Source organism: Neomonachus schauinslandi, chromosome 4, assembly GCF_002201575.2.
Source record: "Neomonachus schauinslandi chromosome 4, ASM220157v2, whole genome shotgun sequence".
In the NCBI taxonomy this organism is placed as follows: domain Eukaryota; kingdom Metazoa; phylum Chordata; class Mammalia; order Carnivora; family Phocidae; genus Neomonachus; species Neomonachus schauinslandi.
In genome coordinates, this window is record NC_058406.1 from 80,728,352 (window position 1) to 80,748,205 (window position 19,854).

At 36.1% G+C, this 19,854-nt stretch overlaps 1 protein-coding gene across 1 annotated transcript in view; it reads right to left on the minus strand.

Annotated features, from left to right (window-relative positions):
* The window catches only part of DPYD (dihydropyrimidine dehydrogenase), a 799,188-nt gene that overhangs the window by 397,866 nt on the left and 381,468 nt on the right, over positions 1–19,854 (minus strand). Inside the window, 1 exon segment of the mRNA XM_021690256.2 lies at positions 7,745–7,929. Within this exon segment, the coding sequence (XP_021545931.1) occupies positions 7,745–7,929 (185 nt within the window).

Here is a 19,854-nt window from a genome sequence, read left to right on the forward strand (position 1 = left end):
TCTCTGTAATGAGGAGGGTTCCTGTGTATCTATGAACTTTCTACTCCCCCACTTGAGTTGTGTGCTTATCGAATCAGTTGTATGATCCTCACCCCATTTGTGTTGGTTATAAATTTATGTAAATTAATTGTATAAATTGAAGAGCTCTATGAATGTGAAAAGAAAGGGGGTTGAGTCTGTGAAAACTAAGTTGAATATTTTCAAAAGCTATGATAAAGGTGAATTGCTAAAAAAGAAGTTGCTATCAAATTAGATGTGGGTTAAACAAATGAAATAACTGATGGGCAACCATACAAAAATCCAGGAAATTGCTCTGTGTTTCTTGAAGGTATAGCTCCACTTTAAAAAACAAAACCAGAAGTTGTAGGCAGCATATTATAAACAGGTTTACACAAGAAACATGATAGAACCCTAACCATAAGATTAAAAAGAACTTGGCTCTGCTTTTTTTTTAAATGAAAAGGAGAGAATATCTGTGTTTTAAAATAAAATGACATGCTTAACATATGTATATATCCTTTCTATAATTCCCCAAGTTTAACTTTTTCAGATTAATCAACTAATTATTGATTTTTGTTTCCTAGACTGAGAGAACTTTTTTATATTCCTCTATTTTTTAAATGAATGTTCTGGATTTAACCAACTTATTGTTAATGAATTTCTGGATTTACCTATGTAATTAAAGTGCCTCATCTTTATCCTCAATTAACAATTAAATTTAGGTCTTTAATTATATTAATTGAGCTAATTATCCCTCTATTTTATTTCCTTGGAAGTTAGGAGATGTGGAATAATCTTAGAACTTTTCTAGTCACTTAATCATTCTGGTTAAGGTATATTTTTAACCAGAACTAAGTTATACATAAGCTACAGCCTCCAATCACAATCTTCTGATTTCAGTTTCAACTACAGAGGAACTCTCAGGCAGAATTCTAATGCATTATTTTATTTTTAAATCTTAACACATGCTGCAGGGGAAGATGTCTAGGGCTGCAGATGATTAGCAAGAATGAGGATCCAGAGTTGAAAAGTATCAGGAAAGTAGTTCAGTCCAGGGGAAAAAATAAATAGACATACGTATGTTCAAATCCTGGCCTCGTTACTAAGACGATACTTAACCTAGAATAGTTTTCTTTAACTATTGAGACTTTATTTTTAAAAGCTAAGAAATAAAGATAATGATATCCATGGGGTGCCTGAGTAACTCAGTCAGTTAAATCTCCAACTCTTGATTTTGGCTCAGGTCATTATCTCAGGGTTGAGATCCAGCCCCATGTTGGGCTCCACGCTCAGTGTGGAGTCCACTTGAGATTCTCTCTCTCTCTCTCCCTCTGCCCCTCCCTCCACTCACACTCTCTCCCTCTCTTTCTCTCCTTCTGAAATAAATAAATAAATAAATAAATAAATAAATAAATAAAATCTTTAAAGAAATAAAAATATAAAGATAATGATACCCATTGTAACCAAAACATACACAATGTATAACAGAAGTTAACAAATAGTAGCTGTTATTACAATGAAAGTAAATATAACAGGTTTGTTCCAAGGAGCGTAAAAATCAGGGAGTACTTCTTTTGTGAGTCTTTTCCAACAATTCTAGTCCATACTGATCTCTGCTCTTGGACTACTTTAATATTTATTGGTTGTAGTAAAATTAGCTTTCGATTTTATTATATGCCTGTTCTCTATTTCACATGGTAATCCTTGCATTCACACATTGCTAAAAGCACCTTTCGAAGAAAGGTTGATGGGTTCATGTGGTTAATTTCTTTTCTTCCTAGTACAGAACTTTTTATCTACCCATCTGTCCACACACATGCACACATGCACACAGACACGCACACCCAGACACACACATGCACACTGGCTAAATAAATAAATCCACTGGAAAGATGCAAGTGAAAGTGCAATAAATTTTAAAATCAATAGATTTGTTTGTTTGTTTGTTTAGCTACATTCTTTCAGTTACATACTCTTTCTTTGGGTACCCTGTCAAAATTATGTTAAATATTCAGTAATTCTTATTCAAGAAGAAGAAAAAAATTCAAATATGCCTCGACTCCTGCTAACATCATAGTATTATAAACAACAAAGGTGAAGTCATATTGGATCATTTATTAGCACAACTAAATAAAGACAAGTAAGTTTAATATTATAAAATAAAGACTTTTAGGGGCGCCTGGGTGGCTCAGTCTATTAAGCATCTGCCTTCGGCTCAAGTCACAATCTCAGGATCCTGGGATCGAGCCCAGCCCTACATCCATCCACTGGGCTCCCTGCTCAGCGGGGAGCCTGCTTCTCCCTCTCTCCCACCCTACTTCATGCTCTCTTTCACTATCTCTCTCTCCCTCAAATAAATAAGTAAAATCTTAAAAAATAATAATAAAATAAAATAAAGACTTTTAAGAGGGAAATGTTGACAAATTGGAAAATGTTTCTCTCTATATTTATACAAGATCTGACACTATCACTTCTTTTTTTTTTAAAGATTTTATTTATTTATTTGACAGAGAGAAAGACAGCCAGAGAGGGAACACAAGCAGGGGGAGTGGGAGAGGGAGAGGGAGAAACAGGCTTCCCGCAGAGCAGGGAGCCCGATGCGGGGCTCGATCCCAGGACCCTGGGATCATGACCTGAGCCAAAGGCAGACGCTTAATGACTGAGCCACCCAGGCGCCCCAAGACACTATCACTTCTTTATGCAAACAACTCCTACCACATTTCTACCTCATTATCGACCCCAAATTAAAATCCTAAACTGGGTATTCTTATCATGTCCTAACCCCAGTATAATCACAGACCTTTTCTCCCATTTTTTTCCTACATGTTCTCTATGTTCAGGGCCTCCACTAATCCAGAATGCCTTTTGGTGAAATTGAAAGAAGCCACTCCACAGGTGTAAGTCTTAGCAGCGCAAGCAGAAAGCACCTTTGTGGCAATTCAAGGCAGGCACTCCTTCCTCTGAGTAGCAGCACAACCAACGATACCACTGTTAGGCGAGTGGAGCTTGGTCAGTATTTCAGGCAGCTAGTACCCGTATCTGGGGACCCTTGGGTGGTGAGCAAGCTCTACAGTCTTAGCCAGCACCCCCCTTTAAGTTCCACCAATTCAAATCACTCAGTTTTTCTTATCCTCCCTCTTTATTTGTTATCTTCATTTTTGTGAAGCCTTTGCTGACTCCACATCCTGATACCCACATCCAGATAGAATCAATCACATTATCTCTTCCATGCCACCCTGTGCCTTTACATTTTTTTATTACTGAGTTTATTATATTGTATTAGATGTGTGTTTACACCACTCTCTTCCCTACCAGACTGTGAGATTATTAATGGCAAGTTTCATGTTTCAATTCATATTTATAAACCTACAGATTAGTACTATTTAAAGTTGAAAGCACTATTTTTTTTAAAAAAATGTTTATTGAATGAATGAATGAATGAATCCATGCATGAATGACTACACGGATAGATAGGTGGATGTATATGGATGAAAATATAAATGGCTAAATAAAATGCTTTCATAATTACCAGAAATAGCCTCTTTGAATCTTTGTCTGTTAAAATCCTATACTATGCTTTCCATTCAAAATCTCCTGTTTTATAATTGTTCTCTAATACCATTTTAACATCTCTAATTATTATTGCTCATTTATTAAAAATAGTTTATTTACCTCTGAAAAGACCATGTCCTGAAGTGATGAAGTAACTTGCTTCAGGTCACACAGTTTGAAAGTGTTGGAACTGGGTTTGAAATCAGGTCTGTTTAATTCAGAGCCCAAATTTCTAACTGCTGTATTTTACCTCTCCTCATTTATTCACTTTGGTACTCTCCCAAAGTCAAGTGTTTTGGGCCCAACAGCTGGTACTCAATAAATGGTAACTGATCAAATTAACTAATGAAATTTAAGTGAAGCTCTCTTCAGACAACTATGGGAATTACTGAAATCCCAACAGGGCTATCTTTAAATAATCACATGTGTCTGAAAAAGCATACTACAAATAAATTCAAAATATCCAATTGCAATGATTGCATGCATGAATTAATACTATAATGTGTGTATTAAATCATTTTTAAAGTACACTATCTAGTGTTCTATTTCACCCCAAACTAATGTAAAACATAAGACAAGCAGTGATAAACCTTCATTCATGAATACACTTCAGGCATTATGAAATTTTTCTTAACGGATGTTGCATTTGAAGGAAACATTATTTATTTACAGTGTTAATGAACTTATATAACAAACTCATTAGTTTTCTTAACTCCTCTTTAAATTCCTTTACAATGAATTCTCTCATTCTATGTATTTTTCCTATTTAATAGATGAATACACTCTTTATTTTGAGGGCATAACAATAAACAAGCATGGCCACTGGCTTGTACAGAGGCAGACCGTGGGCAGGCTTCAGTCAAGGAAACAGGCTGCTACAGAGCACACAGGAGGACCATGTTCCTGAAAGACGAGGAGGCTACAGAGCACACAGAAGGACCACGTTCCTGGAAGAGGAGGAGGAAGCAAGACCTGAAGGACAAGCAGGATCGAGACAGATACAATGAGGGGAGTAGAGGAAGGGCCTGGATTCAGGAGAAGTCTTGGTGTGCTAGGGGAAATTCAAGTTAGCATCACAAGCTAAGGAGATTAGGCTTTATCTGGAGTGCAAAGAGGAGCCTCTGAAGGGTTTTAAATGAAGAAATGAGGATCAAACTTGTACTCCAGAAAGATGACTGGCTGCAGGATAGGCTCATTAGATTTGACAAGGGAAGAAGTGGAGGCAATTGTAAGAGGCAATAGAGGCCAGAACTAAGTAAATGACAGTGTGGAGAGAGAAAAATCTCACTTTGTCTATATGCTCCTTTTTAGTCTTATCACTGCTTAGCACTTTGCAACCAACAGGCAGGAAGGTAAAAGTGTTGATTTTACTTGACAGAGATTTTACCTGCTTTCCATTTCTACTCCATCTTTAAAATGCAATTCAACACTTTGTTTGACAAGTCTAAAGCCTTCAGCCAAAACCAAAACTCTTACTGGTCAGGAATTTTTTATTTTATATTTCAAACACTATCATTCCTAGCAATATGTATTTTTAAAGCACATGCACTTTTCTTTTTCATCATACCTAAAAGTCTGTTTCTTTCCTTTTATGAGTAAGTGGAAGATAAATAAAATGATTGCTCATTTTTTTCAGTATACATTTATTAGATTCAGGGAAGTAAAAAGATAAAAGTAAAGTCAAAAGAAAAACACCCTTAGGAATCCTTTCGAATGGTAATTGTGAAGTATGACAAAACCACAATCATCTCAAATATAGTAAATATTCTCTATGTACTTTAATCTAAAAGCTATAAACGGATTTAAATCTTTAGAAAAAGAATTAACACATGCCATTTTCCACCATCCCTCATTCAATTTTACCTTTCAAATCTGTTTAGTATCTCTGTCTTCCCGCCATTTTCACTCCTGAAAGCAGAATTCATGCATTCACTAGGTTTCATCTGGCCTAGCACAAGAGACTTTTTTCTCTTATCTCCTGATTCTACTCTCATTTCTTCAAGAAGTTAACAGAATGGTCAGTGAGATGTCTGGTCAAACAAAAATTGTAGTCAGCACAAAAAAAACAAGCAAATTAAAGTAAGTGTATGAAAGAGTCTTTACAGAGATGGAATTGACCAGATACATACATGAGAGAGAGAGAAGAGGAAAATAAAATTTAGATAAATAGTTCATAAGTAAAGATGTATACAACAATGTTATTTTATAATGAAAAAATATGTGTGTGTAAACACACTAGTGTAAATCTTTCAACCATATTTTCTTAAGAAGTAGCTTATTCTGAGATTGTATTGTTTGCTACTTTTCTCATAAATTGTCTTATTAATTCTTGTATATATAATATAGTAAATGTTACCATTTCATGTGTTCAAGTGCCTGCTTTAATGTCATTACACAGTAAAAGAAGAAGCTCTCAGGCCTATTTTGGTTTCAAAATTGATTTTGAAAACTGTATTAGTCTGAGTAATCTAGAAGTCAGTAATCTAGAAGCCTGAGGAATGCTGATTTAGAGGCTTTGAAACTGGGTATCAAAAACGTTGAACACTGGAGATGGAACAGGTTGGGGAGAGTATGTTTAGTTGAATACAATGAATTAGAAGTGTAGGTAACCAAGTGCTGTTCAGTGAATCTGAAATATGCATCCGGCACATGAGTGAAGATTATCAGCAGACAGCTGGATCATGGAAGAACACAGATGGAAATACAAATGAGGGAGTTATGCAGAGGTGCAACTGGGACCATTGAGAGTGCTGTGACAAGAAGTGTAAAATGAGGAAATAGAAAGATAGGGTGATAAGTTTTGCAGCAGAAGGAGCAAAAGGAGCCAAATCAGGAGTCCATCCTGGGCAGCTGAACCGCTCCGCTGTGTATTTTGGAGGCCATGGAGACTCTCCAAAGTATAGGTGCTACGGAGACTGGGGCTGGAGCTACTACCACCTTTGCTCCTTTGGGTTCCCAGGTTTCTGCCTGTTAAAATTGCATTCCTTTCCCCTTTTTTCCCTACCCTCATCCCTTTTGACTGATTTGGGCAGCATTCTTATTTTAGATTTGTCATCTCCACAAAATGCTGTTTGTTTCCTAAATCACACTTTTGTCTCTATGCATGACCTGTAGGCTGGTTACACCCATTCTTAGAGCCCTGGGATACCAACTACACCCTAGACCACAACATCCCAAGCCCCGCTACTCAGAGATGCCGGGCTGAGGTGGGATTAGGTCAGTGAATTGAACTTAAAAAAATATGATATAATCAATATAAAGTCCAGGCTGTACCTGGTAGGTAAGAAGTCCTGCATGGGTTATAGAAAAAATAGGAGGACAACCGTAAGTCAAAGCGGTCATGGCAAAGAGGCAGAAAAATATTCAAGGAGACCTTAAAGACAAAGTGAATTTTGTTAGCATGTGGGAAACAAACAAAAGAAACTGAAAGAAGAGAGGCAGACAGCATGTTATGAATAGAGTCTTTCCTGAATAGGAAAGAAAGAAGAATTTTATTAATAAGAGCAAACTTTTCCAGAAACATTTTATATAAAGGAGATCACTGTATCCACATTTAATTAAATTACAGAGCAAGAAGAAAACAAAGCATTTTGTCAAAAAGTGAGACAACTGAGATCTAGTAATTATGGCTTTTCTCTTCCCCATGACCACCCAGTTACTGTAAGAGTATGTTCAACTTTATATTTTATCATTTTTATATTATGCATTTGTTTCGTAAGACTAAAGTGAAAAAATTACAATTGAAATTTATAAAATATTTGTTTTCTTTTCAATTAGGTGCATATCATTTGGGAAATGGATAGGAACTCATCTGATTCAAATGGACAGACAATACAGTTTTCTGGACTGTGTAAGATCATTAGGAATATAGATCTTATCGGCCATCACATTGTGTACCATCCAGATTTGATAAATGTATTATCTGTGTCTTTAAGCCATTGATAAATATTTTGAACACAGCAGAACTAAAACTTCATGGCATTTCCCTGTAGAAATGCATACTGAATTTTCAATCAACTGAACAGTTGTGCTATCCAGTCCATGTTAAAAAAATTTTATCCGAGTAAATATATGTATATGTGTATGTCATATATTACCATATATAAATGCTCATATGAATGTGTAGCAAAAATAAATGAAGAAGTATATATCCATTGGAAAAAATTAGCTACAAGTGATGGCAAATGCCTACCTGTATGTATTTGTGAATGTACCAAGAAGCTTGCTTTCCATCGTTCACTGATTCCACTGTAGTGTTAGCCACACCACCAATATCACCACCTGCAAACACCCATGGTTCACTGGTTTGCATAGTTTCTGGATCTACTTCTGGGAGATCCCATCTGTTAAATTTTAGAGGGCTCAAGGCTTCTTTTACTGGAAGAAAAAAAGAGTGAAAGGCAAGAGGCAATGACTAATCTGTGCATCACGTAACTATAATTTGAAAATTAAGAAAAATTATGACTTAATTATTGTTCTAGGGATTCAAACAACTGTTTTTAATGAACCATAAAAATGGAAAGTTAATGAAATATCTGAGTTAATAATACATTCAAAGCATACTGACTTAATCAATTCAAAGTATACCTCACATGTAGGTTTTAAAGACTACAGATTTGGGCAGTATGTCAAATCTGGTATTTATGTCTAGGAAGTACAGATCCAGGAAGAAAGGAAGTACAGCCTCTTAAATATTTTAATGTGTATAAAATCCATTTAAATCTGTTTAAATGAATATAAAATGAATTTTCTAAAATTTTCTTTGTCCACACCATTATTTTCACAAATATGATATTACTCTTATGATCCTAAACTTGTTCCTGTGTGTAACAGGTAAAAGTTATATTGTGAATTTGGTTCAATGGCCAGTCTCTTCCATTCACAACAAGAGATTTTATAAATTAAACAAGACAAAGTCCTACATTTTCACCAAATTATTTGCCCCTAATGTTAAGCAATTCAAAGGACCCAGAATATAGCTACATTAGCCCCCAGTTTCTATTTTATAAAAATCAACAAATGCAAACACTACCATTGGTTCCTTGTGGATATTGCTTTGTAAAAGAATTTTAAGTTATTTGCTGTGTTCCAATGAATCTAAATGTGTCATGGAATAAGAAAGAGTTTGAGTTCCTGTAAGAAAAATATATCTAAAGGAATATCTTATAATAGACACATAATCCTGATAATTGGAAGAGATCAAAGAATGTAAGTTACAGAAAGGGTTCATCAAGAGAAAAGGGCAGAAAGATAGTATTATCATCTATAATGGAGCAAACTGAGTGAGTGTTTAGGATTAAATGTTCTCTCCAGGTATTCATGTCATGAATTTTAAGTACAGCATCTCAGGACAGACTTATGGAGCTATTCTTTAATTCAAAAGAGAACATAACAACTTAAACTTAAATAGATTGGAAAATTTTGGAACACAGAAGTTAGTTCTTAAACAGATTAATGAGTCAAGTTTAAAATAAAAACACCAGATTAAAAAAAAAATATTCTGATACTACCTAAAACCATTTCTCCTAAACAATAATAGAAAAGCAAGACATAAAAATAAACCTTTGTAGTTTTCTACCTGAAGAATATTAGACTTTTAGAAAACTATTAAGGAATTACTGTTGATTATGTGTTCCCCACAAGACTATAGGTTCCATGAGAATAGCAATGTGTCCATGCTGCTGGCCACTTTACCACAAAGCCTACTACAGTACTTGGAGCACAGGAAACACTCCATTCAATGCATGAGTGAATGGATGGATGGATGGATGGATGGATGAATGAATAATGAATGAATGAATGAAATGAAAGAATGAACAGATGGGTTAATGCTATTGTGCTCAGGTTTTTATTAAAAAATATGATAGTGTTTATATCTCTGATGTGATTTCACCTTTCATGGAGAGTAAAATTAAATATTCATGTAATTATTTTCAATGCAGAATGGCATTTTGAGAAGATTTTTCTAATGTCTTTAAAGGTCACATGAAAAGACACCTTTATCATTTGTTCCCCATCGCATAACAGATCATCACTACCATCTGTTGACAGTTAACTTGAGTTACAAAAAGTCAATAGTGAGCATGGCTTGTCAATTCAACCTATTACAATAATAATGGTAACTGGAACACACCACCACTGAATGGTTTATGTAATGGGAGATAGAGAGAGAGTAAAAAATAATTCTCCTGTAAGAAATGACCTTATTTGTCCAAGACTTTGATACGACTTTTTTCTATATAGAGAACTGAAATAAAGATTTTTAAATGAGAAGCAATCCAAAATTATTTCACCAGGAGATCAAAGCCCTTTTATACATTTTCCTCATTTTTTTTTTCCCCTGAGTATCCTTGAAGGTTAGCACAGATTTCAGTCTAAACTTGAGCAAGGTAGGGATTATGCCTTAGTTATCTTTGATTCCCATAGCAGCTATTAGAGTCAAAGACATATATACTGTAAAGTTTTTGAAGCTTAAGCTTCAGGGTCTCTCACTTGCATGGTCCTCTTTTAAGGCCCTGTGCCTAAATTTGAATTTGTAATTTTTTTTTCTTTTTTTATAAAGGAGTCCTCAAATTATATAAGCTCAGTCCTCACAAAATCTGAATTAACCCTTGAGTACAGTGCATTATACACAACAGGTGCTGACTAAATGCCTGCTGAACTAACGTGAAGTTCTTAATATGTATTATAATTTCTTATGACTTACTTTAATGTTAGAGCTCCATTACTAACTCGGTGAATAAGTAGTCAGGAAATGTTACTGTAAGTTTAATAAGTAAATCTTGTATTTCTTAAAATATTTAGTACGGGGCGCCTGGGTGGCTCAGTCGTTAAGCGTTTGCCTTCGGCTCAGGTCATGGTCCCAGGTCCTGGGATTGAGCCCCGCATCAAGCCCCGCTTCTCTCTCTCCCACTCCCCCTGCTTGTGTTCCCTCTCTCGCTGTCTCTTTCTCTGTCAAATAAATAAATAAAGTCTTAAAAAATATATATTTAGCACCAACACCATAAGCCACCCTAGGAGCATTTATTTGTGAATTCAAAAGCATTATTCTATTCGTGGGTCTTTCCATGGGATGTATGCATTGTATGATTTTATGTCCCTAAACATTTATACATACTCATGTTTACTTTTGAAAATATGCTCTTTCCTCAATATTTGATTTAATTTTACCTTGAAATCTTGGACCTGAATATTAACTGTTTTAATTATTTTATCATTTGTAATATCCAGCTACCCTCACTAATAATCAACTCTCTGACACTGTGTTCCAAAAAAGAAAAGGACTTTTCTTTCGTATTGAAAATTATCTCAGCCCCCTTTTAAAAACTATCTACTCAATTTTCCCCCTAATCTTTTTAGAGGCCTTCAAGTTTAGCATGTCCATAGTTTCACTTAAAAAATAAATAGAAAAAACAATGAGGTCAAGCAGTTGGTTATGATGTTATTAATATATTACAGCAAAGCTTACATCAATCAAAATAGAGATCATTTGTTTCCACTTTAATATCCATATGTTGACTCATCAATATTTACAAAGGATCTTTGGAAAAATAGAACATGGACAATTTATATGAATATAAAAGAAATGCTACAGTAGGTAAAAAATGTTTTCTATCAGTGGCACTAAGCAGCTAATGCAAGAATGACTGTTCATTACAACTTGAATATCAAATGATTAGGATCATTTCCCTGCTGGCACAGTGGGCTCTATATTTAAGTATATGATCTATATGCGTCCATTTATATATTTGTGTATACATAAATTTCAACATTTATAATAAAATAGAGATAAAGGAAGGGAGAGATAATCCATTAATTTATTGAAACTTTGGCTCAGATTATGAATTCAAATAACACCTTTCATGATTTCAAGGACTCTTTTGAGATATAGTAGTTCTCTATTATCTAACCGTATTCTGTAAGCTCCAAAGTATTCAATTTAGAACTCAAATCGAGGATTCGGTGAAAAAAATCCGTATGTATTTTATGTATAATTTGTCAGAAGTTCATTTATTTAGCTGCTTCTTATGAGGAAGACTTTCATCCTCCTCATCATTGTAACTACCCTTCTATGAACTCCTCACAGCTCGCTTACATCTCTGCTGATACATTTAACTTGAAATACAATGAAAATAATTCTCAGAAGCACATCTTCTGTTCTGCCTTTATCTAGTTCGGAAGGAGTGAAAGCATAGTGGATGAAAAATGTATATTTACATTTGCAAACCAAATAACTGCTTGCCATTTCCTATGAAGTGTTAAATGAATATTAATAGAAGGATTGTATTTTTTCTTCCTTGTTTATAAAATAACGGGAGTAAAGGGAGAGGGATTTTCTGTTATGATATGCGCACTTTTCCCACAGATTTCCATGAAGTTGCATCTTGATGGAAACTGCAGCATATGTCCCAGTGGCTCCATAGTTGAACAGAAAAAGAACTTGAAAAAGAACCCTAAAACATGCTTATTCACAGCCTCTATTATTCTGCAAATGGAAGAGAAATGTGTTAAGTGATATGGTGCCTGGAATTTTATGCAGTCTTTAAAAAGAACAAAAACATCCTTTATTCATACCAAACATTCAAGATTTATGTTAATTTTCTGCTTTAATTACTACTATGTTCGAATGAGCTTATTTAAAAAACAAAGACACTCTGAGGTGGCTTTAAAACAAGAAATGGTTTTGAAATAAGAACTTTTAGTCAATTTAATGTTATGCATGAAATGATTTTTTTATATAGACTTAATTGTATTGTGACACACAAGTTCTTCAATAAGCCACAGCTTAAAATTGCAGAAACCGTCCCTCAGGGACACATCACTAGCAGATGCAGATTGCCAAGGTCAATTAAACTGATGTAGCTGTGCTGTCATATACATAGAAGAGAAACCCACGAGCATATGACAAGTATATTTCTCAGTATTTATAAAAAGATGTCAAGAATGTTATATTTTAGTACATAAATATAAATTAATTCTGCATAAACAATAAAACAATACAACAGAAATCATAATGAAGAAGGATTATTAGTATTCTTTGGAGTGTTTGATATGCTATAAAACAATGGGGGGGGCTAAAAATTTCAACACTTATAATAAAATGATATCTTGAAAGCATGGATGAATTTATCTATATGTTTGTTGTTTAATTTTGCATAACCTATTAGTCAATAGGACCGAAGCACAATGAAACAAAAAGGCGAGCTGAGGCAATAATCTCAGTAATTCAGAGCTGAAAGCAAAATCTCACCAAGAGCAAATGAATTCTAATTACAGGGCCGGGATATCAGAGTTCTCTTTCAATAAAACAACCTGGGGTAAGGAAGGGACAGACCCAGAGAATGCCTTCCACTAACAATATCAAGTCTGGGTGGCATGAGCTTTTTTTCACATCTCCCCTCTGCATCTAAGTAATTGAATCAATATGCAGACACAATGGAACCCACAGTGAAGATTCATCATTGTCCTTCTCTAAACCCCTCAAATGTTAACCTTGATTCTGCACCTTCCCACTCCTCCAGAGCCTCAAATATCATCTCTGACTCTCTTTAGAATATTGCATTTCTCCTCTTTCCCCTCTCCTCTCCTCTCCTATTTTAAAAAACTTTAGTTTTGGCATGGTTCTCTTTTCTCATTCTAACCTCCTCCTTTACCTAGTTTTAGAGTAATTTACACTGCGTACTTTCTTCACCACCCAATTATTCCTTCCAGGCTGTCCCTTTAATGGAAATATGATCTCCATGGTCCTTAAATTCTGTGACCTCAGTCCTCCTCCCTTCTGCCTTCCTGTAGCATCCGATACTTTTATCACATTCATTTTGATCTCTTTCTTTGATTTGCAGAATGCTACTTTATTCAGGCTCTCCTTATCTTTAAACTGTCCATCTTGGGCTCTGGCTCCTCCTCATCTCATCTTCTTCTTCCCAGATTGAGTCATGTGCCTTTAACTTCATCTCTACGAAAATGACTTTAGTCACAACCTTGAGCTCTTTTATTCTGGCACTTTAAGCTGCCTATTAGAGGTTCCAGTGTGGATGCTATACTGTCCCTTCCAAATCATCCAAAACCCAGCTTACAAGCTTCTCTTGGGCCTTTCACCATTTCATGACTATTATTAGTAAGCTTGCTCTTTTGTATCTTCTACTAATTGTGACCACCATTTATACCTTGTCTCTTCTCCTCAAATTTTGATGGACCAAGCTCCTTTTTCTTGCCCCCCACTGTCAGGAGAAGGTCTTCCCTTATATTTCATAAAGAACATCGAACCTATTATATGGGTACTCTCTGGTCATCCCATTGTCTAAACTATAAACCTATTGATCTGTGTCCACTCTACCTCTCCTCCTTTTTTTTTAAGAGAGTGGGGTGTAGGGGAGAGGGGCAAAGGGAGAGGGAGAGAGAGAATCTTAAGCAGGCTCCATGCCCAGCACAGGCACAGTGCCCCACACAGGGCTCAGTGTGAGGCTGGATCTCACAACCCTGGGATCATAACCTGAACCAAAATCAAGAGGCTGATGCTTAACAGACTGAGCCACCCAGGTGCCCTATCTTCTTTCTTATTTATAATAATTTAAGAACTCTCCCTCTCATCAAAGGCCAGTCCTTCCATATGGGCCCTAGGATCCTCTATTTTACTTTGTAGGCATTTTGCTCCCTAGATTACATATTCTATTATCAGCCACTCCCTCTGAATTGTTTCTCATAAGCATGTACATACCTGTATAGTATTTTCCATTTTTAAACCATTCCAGATCTGCATTTGCCTCCCAAAACTTCACTAAAACTCTTTTCACTAAGATGACTAATTAGTGCTAGGTCGCCACATACAGTGACTCACTCTCCTCAGTGATCACCTTATTTCAGGACCAGACTAGGGTGAGGTGAGTGAGGCACCCAAAGAATAAAACTTCAGAAGGTCCTCAGGCTCAGGACCTTAGGCTCAAGTGCAGGTGGGCACCTCACTTGTCTCACCCTAATTGTGGCACTGCCTTCCTCCATCTCTCAGCAGCATTTAACAGATGACCACTTCCTCCTCATAAATGTCCCTTTGCTTGGCTTCAATGACACCACACTTTCTGATTTTCCACCTGCCTCCATGATCACTCTTCAGTCTCCACTCCTGCTTTTTCCTATTCTTCTTTCTCAAAGGACCTAGAAATCAATCTTAAAAATCTTGGCATACTCTTTGATTCTTCTCCCTCCAATGATCTCAACATCCAGTCAGTTACTATGTTCCAACAATTCATGCAAATGAAACTCCCTAGACTCCCTAGGTACTTCTGACATCTCATTTATATCATCCTCACCTAATGAAGAACATTAAGAAAAGCAATCAACATTTATTGACCCCTTGTATGAGGCAGGAATGATGCTGTATATTTCCATATAATAATCTCATTTAGACCACAAAACAACTCTTTAAGGTAGGTATTATCATCTTAAATATAGTCAAGGGGTGGCAGAGCTGGTATTCGAATCCAGTTATTTCTGACTCCAAAGCCCTCCTTGCAATTGACCTTTGGTGTAGGGACAAGAAGAAGTCAGGAATGGGCCAAAAATAGTCTCTTAAAGTTTCACAACTGGGGACCATGGGAGTAACTAAAATGAAGGGGGGGGGGTGGTTTAGAGGGATAGCAAAGAATTCTAATCTTGACTGGCTTTACAGATAATAGCCTTTAGGTCAACTCTTCCAATGGAAACTTTTCCCGTTTTGTTAAATTAACCACTGTTAATTTAACTGACTGTTAACCTAGTCATGATGTGACTTGATTTTAGTTGCTTTGCCTCTATCATTCCTTGAGTTTAGAGACCATATCTGATCAGCTCCTTCCCCAGCATCTAGCACAAACTGGCACACAAGAGGAACTCGATGAATGTTTTTTGGTTGAAAAAATGTAATAGTTGTTCATTCCATTTATTTAGCACTCACATTGTCCTGTCTTGATTATTTTTTGTGTAGATCATATTTCCAGTTACAGACAGCTCACTGTAGAGAGGAAATCCAAATATTTTTCCTTTAAAAAAAAAGCTTCTAAAAAAACTTCTATAGTGACAAACACACTGACTAGGGAAGAATATGCACTTGGTTATTTCTTTTGATTGATTTAACTATTCAATTTGCCTACTGCTATGGTTAAATAATGTTCAGTTCATATATGCTTGTAGAATTCAGGCAGTGGGAAAGTACGGATTTAATTTTCCTCCCCTCCACACTTGAAACAAGCTTAGGCTCCCCAAGTTAAATACAAAAAAAATGGATGTCAATAATAGCCTGTAGCAACTCCTTTTGTTTTACTTGTGTTCTACAGGGAGTCTTTCCTCATTTCCTAAACTGACCAACTAATCAATTAAGAATAAAATTGTCCAAAAGCACTTCACCTTGATTTGCTTATTTCTCTGCAATAATTCCCTCTATTTAAAACCCTAAACTCCTTGAAGATTTCATTTCATTTTATCTGGGAGAGATCTCCACAAGGAGGGCATTGTCCTTGAAGGAAATATATGGGGATTGTTTTCAAATTCTCTGTTGGATTCCCAAATGCTGTCCTTTGATTTGCTTATTTATATTCAATGATACCATCTACTTAAGGCTACAAACTCCTGGAAGGAATAGATCATCCTTTAATCTGATTTGGACCATAATCACCATAATTCTATGCACATTTGGGTGCTTAATACTTCTTGATAATTAGGAGTCCATGGAAAAAGTAGAAAGGATACTGAAATATTTTATATATACTTCCCAGTGAAAGAACCTTTTAAAATGCTGAATGATACCATCAAGTGATATAAATAATTAAAGAAAGGGATTAAGAAAAATGTTTAATATAAAATCCCCATTTGCTGCATTTAAAGCACAAATAAAAACAAATAGAAAGCCAGTAGTAAATTATACTACTGGAGAAAACAATATTATTAAAATATAAGTGAATACTGAAAAATATTTTAATTAACAAAATAAATCAAATGGAAAAGATTCCCTAAATAGAGCTTTAAAAGTAAGTCTATGTGTGTTTGACTGCCATGACTAATTATGTATCCATGTAATGTGTGTTCAATTTGGGCTTATTTAAATAGCAGAAATGCTCATTAGCTGCAGTATATCTGTGAAGCTTCAATAAACAGTTTAATGGTTTTTATGTTTAACCAATTTCATAAGTTCCTGTAATTTTAGCTTTAGCAGCTCATTAAGGTTATTTTTTGATATCCATCTTATGACTTTTTTTCCCCTTGTCAATCGGCTGTAGGCATACTTCAATGCAAACTTAAAACATACAATAGAATATATTTTAAACAATTTTAATACATAAGTAAATGCATAATTCAAAAATACGGCTTCTTTATATAGAGCATGAGTTGTATTACAATGCAGTCAAAAAATATCTTTGGTATTGGCAAAGGTTATTGCGTTCACAATGATAATAATGACGAACATTTACTGAGAATGCCTCTGTGAACACATGGCTGGTTCTGACCTAGGCAACATATATATGGTCTCTTCGAATCCTCACAGAATAGATGTTATTTCAATTTTACAGCTGAGGAAACTGAGAGTGAGGTAAGTTACTCAAGTCACACTCCTAAGGTTTGAACCTAACTACAAATTAGCTACGGATGTACCAACTAGAAAAGCATGGAGGTCTTCAGGGCATTTGGAGATAGATATACACCTAGAACTCAGGAGAGAGCTCTGTACCTTGGGACAAGATATAGTCATAAGGATGGATAAAGTTAATAAAAAACATAAATCCAGGTAAGAGTCCACCAGTTATTTTTTAAAGTGGCAGCAAGCCCAACCTGAACTAAAGCCAGAGGGGGAATCATCAGCATTTCATGAGACTCAAGGTATTTCTGAGCCACACAAGCCAAGAAGAGATCATTTCAAGAAATGTAAAATACAAGAGAAATGTAAGGTAGGTAACTAGATTTGGTGATTTGAAGGTCAATGAGCAGTAAAAAGATGAGATCTGCCAGTAAATGATGAAAGCAAAAGGCAGTTAAAAGGGGTTAAGGACAGAGGATCTGGAAAATACAGCAAGGCAAATACAGCAAGGCAGTGCATACAGGATACCCTTTCAGGAGTTTAATCATGATTGCATAGGAAAAATTAAGGTACTAGCCTGCATTCATTCATTCAATGAGCAAACACTTATTGTCTACCATGTACTAAATCCTGCCGTAGGCAGTATAGTAAACTGTAATAAGGGACCTGTCCTTGTGGGGTATACATTTCAGTTGACATAAAATAAGAAAGTGAACAAGTAAGTGAATTGTATGATAGTGAAGATGGTCATGAAGAGGATTACATGGAAGGGGGTGTTTGTTACATGCTGAGGGGAGTACGAAGGGGGAGAGGTGCTTTAGATCTAGGGAGATGGAGGGTCATGGAGGGCTCTTAATGAGATGACATCTGAGCTAAAACATGAAGGGGAAGAATAGGCCAGCATGCGAAGACCTCGAGGCAGATCATTGCAGGCAGAGGGAAGCATTGCGGAGGCATTAGGGTGAGGTGAGTAGGAGGAAGGGAGGCTTTATGTGGGCGAAAGAAAGGAAGCAAGGTAAGAGGTGAGGGGACCTGAGGGGGAAGTAGGGGCTTCATCAAGGAGGGCTTCATAAGCTCTGAGAAGAACTATATTCTAAACAAAGTAGCAAACCACTGGAGGGTTTGGAATAGGGGAATGACATGATATAATTTCTGTTTATAAGGGCTGATTCTGGTAGGATTATACCGAAGCAAGATGACCAGTTAGGATGCTATCTTCTTAATGCAAGTGAGAGTGTCCAGCATCTGACCGTTCCCTCAACAGAATGGAGGTTTGCTGGCCTTCACATGACACTTGACATAAATACCACTTTCATATGTTTTTGTCTTTACTGTGGATTTTCTGTAGGGACATTCTGAATAAAGCAGTCATTTCACGTGGTCCTCCCAATGTGGTCATCCCAATAATTCATCCACCTCTTCATTTATTCATTCATTCATCCATTTATTCAGTGACCGCTTGGGACTGTGCTGGGTACTTTGGATTAAAATATGAATAAACTACCCTACAGTCCTACTGTCAATATAATTTAGAATATATAAGATACACAGAGAGAAGGAGGAGAAGAGCAGGAGCCAAAATGGACACACACATTTCTATCTTCCCTCTGTGTATGAGGAAAACACATTTAATCAGCATGCCCCTTTAGATTTCTAGTACCCACCAACTTTTGAATAAAATTCAGATACCTTAGCCTAACATTAAAACCATTTTGTGAATTAGCAATGATATGTTTTTCCACCTTTACAGTTTCTCATTATGATCTAGCCAAAGTGACTACTCTGTGTACATATCTACCTGTTCACTCTGCTAAAATGTGCTTTCCCTATTTCTGCTCTCTTAAGTCCTGCCCCATCCTCATCTCCACTACAAATGCCATTGCTTCCATAAAACCTTCTTGGATTCTTAGGGGCGCCTGGGTGGCTCAGTCAGTTAAGCGTCTGCCTTCGGCTCAGGTCATGATCCCGGGGTCCTGGGATCGAGCCCCGCATCGGGCTCCCTGCTCAGCGGGGAGTCTGCTTCTCCCTCCCCCTGTGCTCTTGCACTCTTGCTCACTCTCTCTCTCCCTCTCAAATAAATAACTAAAAAATCTTAAAAAAAAAAAAAAAAACCTTCTTGGATTCTTAGAGCTGGAAGTCATCTCTCCACGTTGAGTGTTACACTAACAGGTTATCTGTTACTCCTTGTGTCACTATCTAATGGCATTTTTATTTAGGTGCATTTTTATCGCTCTGTTAGACTGAAAGCTCCAGTAGATAGGGACCGTATATTCATTTTTGTGCACCCACGAGAACCTAACACAGAACCCAATATACTTAGCAAATACAGCATGAAAGAATGGGAAATAAGGTCCCACAAGTATGTAGGAGAGAAGATTAAAAGGGTGTCAAAATTAAATTAAGGTATTTGGTTTCAATCCTACCATCAGTGTGATGGGGGTAGTAATTTTAGATTCTTACATATGAGAATAATGCCTTGATACTAGTGATGTAGAAGTTCATTTGGCAGCAGTGTGCAAATATAGGGGGAAATACTGGGCCATATTAAACCAAGTGCTTTGTCAAGTCCACTTTTCAGAGGACTTGAAAAATCACTGGATATTGGTTAAGCATGTGGTGCATAACATGCCTGACACTCTTTCATGAACTCGTATATAAAAATAAATGGCTAGTAAATAAAGGTCTTTTGAAAACACTTAAAAGAGATTCATAATTACAAAATATAAGTATGGCTAGCATGAAAAAATGGTTTGCATTAG